This window comes from Limulus polyphemus, unplaced genomic scaffold (genome assembly GCF_000517525.1).
Source record: "Limulus polyphemus unplaced genomic scaffold, Limulus_polyphemus-2.1.2 Scaffold6050, whole genome shotgun sequence".
NCBI classification, from domain to species: Eukaryota; Metazoa; Arthropoda; class Merostomata; order Xiphosura; family Limulidae; genus Limulus; species Limulus polyphemus.
The window spans coordinates 1-5,618 of NW_013671660.1; the positions used below are offsets into that span (position 1 = coordinate 1).

General features: G+C 34.1%; 1 protein-coding gene across 6 annotated transcripts in view; it reads left to right on the forward strand.

The window, feature by feature from the left end:
- The first annotated feature begins 838 nt into the window (after positions 1-838).
- Positions 839-5,618, forward strand: part of LOC106473294 (UMP-CMP kinase-like) — a 51,390-nt gene continuing 46,610 nt past the window's right edge. For all 6 annotated transcript variants that reach the window (XR_002613655.1, XR_002613654.1, XR_002613656.1 and 3 more), the window contains exons 1-2: positions 839-967; positions 3,015-3,137. Coding sequence is in view for 3 of the 6 variants with exons in the window: in XM_013933978.2 (XP_013789432.2) it covers positions 3,021-3,137 (117 nt within the window). In the remaining 3 variants the exon portion in view is untranslated. The remainder of the gene's footprint in view (positions 968-3,014; positions 3,138-5,618) is intronic.

Consider the following 5,618-nt stretch of genomic DNA (forward strand, 5'->3'; position numbering starts at 1 on the left):
GTTACGGAAAGTTAATTAACAAACGGAGACGTAACACATCTTTGACTTTTCACCTGCTGTTTGAATTCTACTTTGGATAAAATGAGCATTTGTGACTCTCCCTCACGTCAGGCATGTAATACAGTACCTGAAATTATTCTTTATGTTCTTTTTCAATGCCCTGACTATTCTGCTTCTTTCCAAATCTTAATATCAATCTTTAACAGCATAAGTACTTCTTTCTTCCTGAAATATATTTTAGATGTGATAAACTTATCACCACACTATCAATTTTGTGTATATATAATCTCAGTAATACTTCAGAAGGGGGTTGGCCCTGAAGTTGAGTTCTGTATTTCAAGACTGGCGAGCTGTGCTCGAATTATTGTAATACCACAAAAATATTTATAGCATTTTAAGATGTGGGTATGTTATAAGAGTGGCACTCAATTTTTTAGCATAGATGATGATGTGCTGTTAACTGGCTCTCCCTTCAAGTCAGTTAGGGACGACAGCAGGTAGTTTAAGTGATTTTGCCAGAAATACAAAATACAAATACTGCAGTACTTTAGTTTTTAAGAGGGTTCTCTGATTGTCTCGTGTTATTATTTTGTTTCGCTTATACCTGCATTAAATCTACCACAAACAGATTACACTTCATAATGTAAATAAATCTGTATATATATATATATCTGAGAGCTTATAACACCAAAAGTCGGGTTTCGAACCTGTGGCTAGCGTAGCACAGACAGCCCATTGTGTAGAAGAAATAAATAAATAAACAGAATATAATTATCTTCAACCATACCACGCAACATAATAAAAATTTCCATCAGATGTCAGGCACGTTGTTGTTGTTGCGTGGTGTTTTACGGTGTTTTTGAGATAACATAGTTTTTGTCAGTAAATTTGAGACCATATATTTTTACCTGCTTTTTATATTCTCGCAAATATTTAATATATTGTATTGAACCAGACCTTTATCGAAGTATGTTTTTAGTTTATAAAAGATTTATAAGCATTTTAATACATAATATCTTTCCAAACTTAGAATGTTAGATTGTTCCTCCAATCATCTTCATATACGCTATTTAGTATTACTAGTAATAACAGTATTAATTATTTTGAGTTTTAGTTTCTTCACGATTCTTGAGACTTGAGGTTATCTTACATTTTAATTCATTGATTTGGAGTTACAACTCTTTATGAATCCTGGAATGCGCAGTGGCGTAAAAAAAATAACTACATTTTATGTGATTCGAATTTTGGGTTCAACTGACACTATGTTACTATTAGTGTGTTAGAATGATACCGCATATTTTCTAACGAATAGTTAAAACGTCTAGATTATAAACAGTAGAAATGCGAAAAAGCTTCACTATTACAGGGGCTTGCGATTATTAACTGCTCAAATTAATTTGTGCTTGCTCAAGATTTAAGTACAGCCCTACAATTTGCAAGTACTTTGGAGACCTATTCTTTTGTTGATCTCCCTATAGCATTGACTTGATCCCTCCTTAGCTCAAAAAATTTGACAGCACCTCTATGCATAATTTTTATGAACACAGCAGTGAGATGAAGTTAAATCACATTTTGTCCTCATGGCATTGGATATGTAGATTACATGCTAAATAATACAGATTTGGGAAATTGTAGTGTTTAAAATTAAAGAAGTTGCAATATTAATTTTTAATACTTCATTTTGCTTGTTTAAATAAATGATTATAAAGAGTCATGTGCATGCACATTTTGGAAAGTTAAATCCACCAAAATAAGACTAATTTTTCACATTCTCATAAACCTATGGATGCCCAGAAGTATCTGTCACATAAATAAACACACGTATCTCAGCCTGTTTTGTTGTAGTTACTCATAAACTGAACCATATGCTTCACTATATGAGAAATCATTATTATGTCATACACTTGGGTGTTCATGCAGAGGAATAGGAAGATATTTTAATCTAGGGGTTCACTGAAATCTGAAGTTGTCCTGGTAGGTGATCCCAGATGCAGGGGGGCACAAACCACCCAGACAATGTATATCACTTTAGTAAAACAATTATCTGTTCATATCGCATTTAAATATACAGAACAGTATATGCTTTGAAAGTAATATTAACATTGTTCCGAAATGAAAGATTAGGTAAATATAGTATTTTACAAAATATAATCACTGCACTTTCAGGAAGGTTATACTTACAGGTAGAAAATGCTGACATTTTTGAAAATATGCAAAAGAAAAGCTGTAGAAAAAGAGTCTTGTGTCATCAAATCTGTCCCATTTCACTTGCCATAATTTCTTTTAAGCTATCTTGGCAATCACAAATTTTGAAAATACTTTTCATAAGATATTACATATTTTCATGTGTGCAAAGTATACTATAATTTATTTTTTGATATCTTTTAATGAACAAGATGGTAATTACTAGTGGGTATGTTTACAGTGTTAGCCAATAAGTGCAGCAAGAAATAAAAAGTAATGTAGATTGAATGAGATAAGTACATCAGAAACAAAAGAATATAGTCAGAAGTGTTTGTTTTTATTATTGTGTTTTTTATTTGTACTTTTGTGGAAAAGCATTCCTTGAAAATTAACTGTAATGTGAGGAATTATATGTGCAAACTGCATAGTTTAAATTATCATCATATATATATATCTACCACATAGCTTGAAAGTTTTTTTTAGCTGATCATAATGTAAATTATGCTACTATTGGAGTTGGTTTCATTTTTCTTTTTAACTTTAGGAGTCAGTGGAGAAGATAAAAGGAACAAAGTTATATTAATTATAATTTGATTTGGGCTCAGATGAATTTGAAGACCTTAGATTTAAAAAGTAGTAATTCAAATAAATTGTTATAAAAAAAAAACTATTGTCGGTGTTCTTCATTATCTTAATTAGTGCATGGCTTTAACTAATAACTCTACTTCACACAAGTTTAAGAACAGTGTAATATTATGTTCATACAAGTTTAAGAACAGTGTAATATTAAGTTCATACATTTCTTATAAATGATTTTTTTTTATTCCCAGTAATATATGTTGTTAATTACCACATTGAGAAGGCTGTCCATGGCCAATGTAAAGCCAAGCATTGTATTTGTTCTTGGTGGACCTGGATCAGGCAAAGGAACCCAGTGTGCAAAAATTATAAAGGTAGGAGGACCATTGAATATTGCATTCTTACTCATGCTTCTATGTTATATATACTTGTATTTTTGTAATGTTGTAGAATAGATAACAAACTGGATGTTTTGTTTTCAAAGTTATAAGACAAAAAGTTTTTGTGTAGTAAGTTCATTTTGTAAAATTTGATATTGTATCATTATTTTTAGAACAGAAATAATTCCATAGAGCTGCTTAGTTAGTGTTTATAATATTTGTTTATACACTTCTTAAAAAGGTTTGTGTACTCTGTCAGTAGTCATGATACTTGACCATGTAATTCCTTCATCTACCTTTTATATAACAACTTTGATAGTAAAACCTATATAGTTTTGATCCAGTTTTTTAGTATTACCCTGATAGTTGTCAATAAAAATGTTGTTTAAACACTAACTCTGTGTGCCATTAAGACACAGAAAGGATTTCATATGACAGTTGTCATGACATATCAACAGTTGTTACAGCAGTGTTTTGCTAGTAGTATACAACATTTATTCATCTAGTTGTTACAGCTTGCAGTTTTTAGTGTGCACTGTTTCCAGTAAAAAAAACTTTCCGCACTGAAGGGGATCTGGGCACCTTCTCTGGGTCTCCCCAACAGGAATTCTCTCCATCTTTGAGTGGAGTATGGGAGACCCATGCCACTTACCGGTTCCTAGTCTCTAGGGTTGTGAACCATGGAGAATTCTCACAATTGGAACCTAACTGCTGGGGCTAAAATATGGAGAGAAGAGGGGAAGTGGTAACACTGGGTGTAGTGTGAGTCACCACACATATAACTCAGATACATAACCTATGCCACATGTGCTCTCCTCCTGCAGCCAGAGCCTGTTCAGTAGGGTTGAGATATGCATGCACTACATATGGACCAATGCTGCACACTACAGTGCCCTCCTCCTGCAGCTGGTGTAAGTCCCATAACAAATGACAGTAGAATTGAGTGGCGCACTCCATATATATGCCTGTGATGTATTTCTCACATACCCTTCTCCTGCAGCTCGTATTGGGCCTATAAATACTGATGATCGAGTTGAGGTATATAAGTATCTATACTATATATACTGAAGTGCTCTCCTCCCACAGCTGAAGCCAATCCCATAGAGTCTGATTGTATAGTTGAGGTGAGCATGGATACTTATCACAAGTGCCCTCCTCCCACAGCTGATTTTAACCCATCAAGTCTGAGTGTTGAGGTGAGCATACAAGGTATGGTCTGAACAAGCCCCAACCATACTACACTGTCTAACAACTTGTTTGCAAGTACTTGGATGATTATGTACCAGTTTTGCTCACTCCTGTGACACAACTCTGGCTTCTTTGCCTCTTCCCTTGCCTATATGGGCAAAGAGTATACCCTGGATGAGATGAGGTGCAGCATCCCACAGCTGTTCCCCTATGGAACCCTTACCATTGGATATCACACTTTATGGGCATCCTTTAGACACATTCTGAAGGGTACACCGGTCTCTTCACCATATCAATGAGAAATTATAGCTAATCTGTGTGGGAAGGGGAGTTATAGTCTCAGAAGTTAACATTTGTCTTCCCTGAAAATGTATTTATGATAGTCACCTCCACATGCATTCCCACCCAGTGCACATTTTCTTACTTGTCTTACCAAAGAATGAAGATTCACCAGTGTAAATGCATAGTGCACATAGAGGTGTATCACCCTGCTATTGGTGGAGGGCTTTTTGCATGATGATATCAACATGCAGTGGTACAAATTTATATGAAATTAGGTATGAGTTTTCGCAAGGAAAGTGGCATGCAATTCCCTTTGACAGAACACACGAACACTGAGGAAGATAGCTAATTCCTGTGTGGAAGTGAGTATCTATTGCAAGTACATTTATACTTTATACAATGCAGACAATAATGTATTTATAATTACAAGAGTGATATGTACAGAATAAACATTTCACTAAGGATGTAAGTATTGAACAGTGCATAGATATAAAGGATGTTGTAACAAATTTATTATTATGTATTTATTTTTAATATGAAAGTTGTTTGGATTGAATTTGTATTTAGAAATAGACGTGACGTGTATTATCAGATATGTGTTACATATAACAAATTTGTGATATATTTAATGTCAACGTTTGTTTCGAATAAGTTTATATTTGAGAGCATGTCTAGCTTACCATGTTAGTTACATATGGCGAAACTCCCGCCAATTCTCCAAGATTGTAGACTATTCGTGAATACAGTTCCGAAATTTCGAGAAAATGTGTCCAGCCTATTAAAACAGCAGGGCAATGGGCCAAACAACAATAGAGAAGAGAGCTAATATACAAGTCTGCTAGGAAACTGTTATAACCTTGTGTACCCGATTAGCTGTGATTTTGCTGACTCTTACCAACTGGAAAATATACGACATTTGGCCAGGATCAGCTATAAATTTTGAACATCAGTGAATTCTCATCAAACGTTAGTATCTTTCCAAAAAATATTGCTGGTTTCTCATCG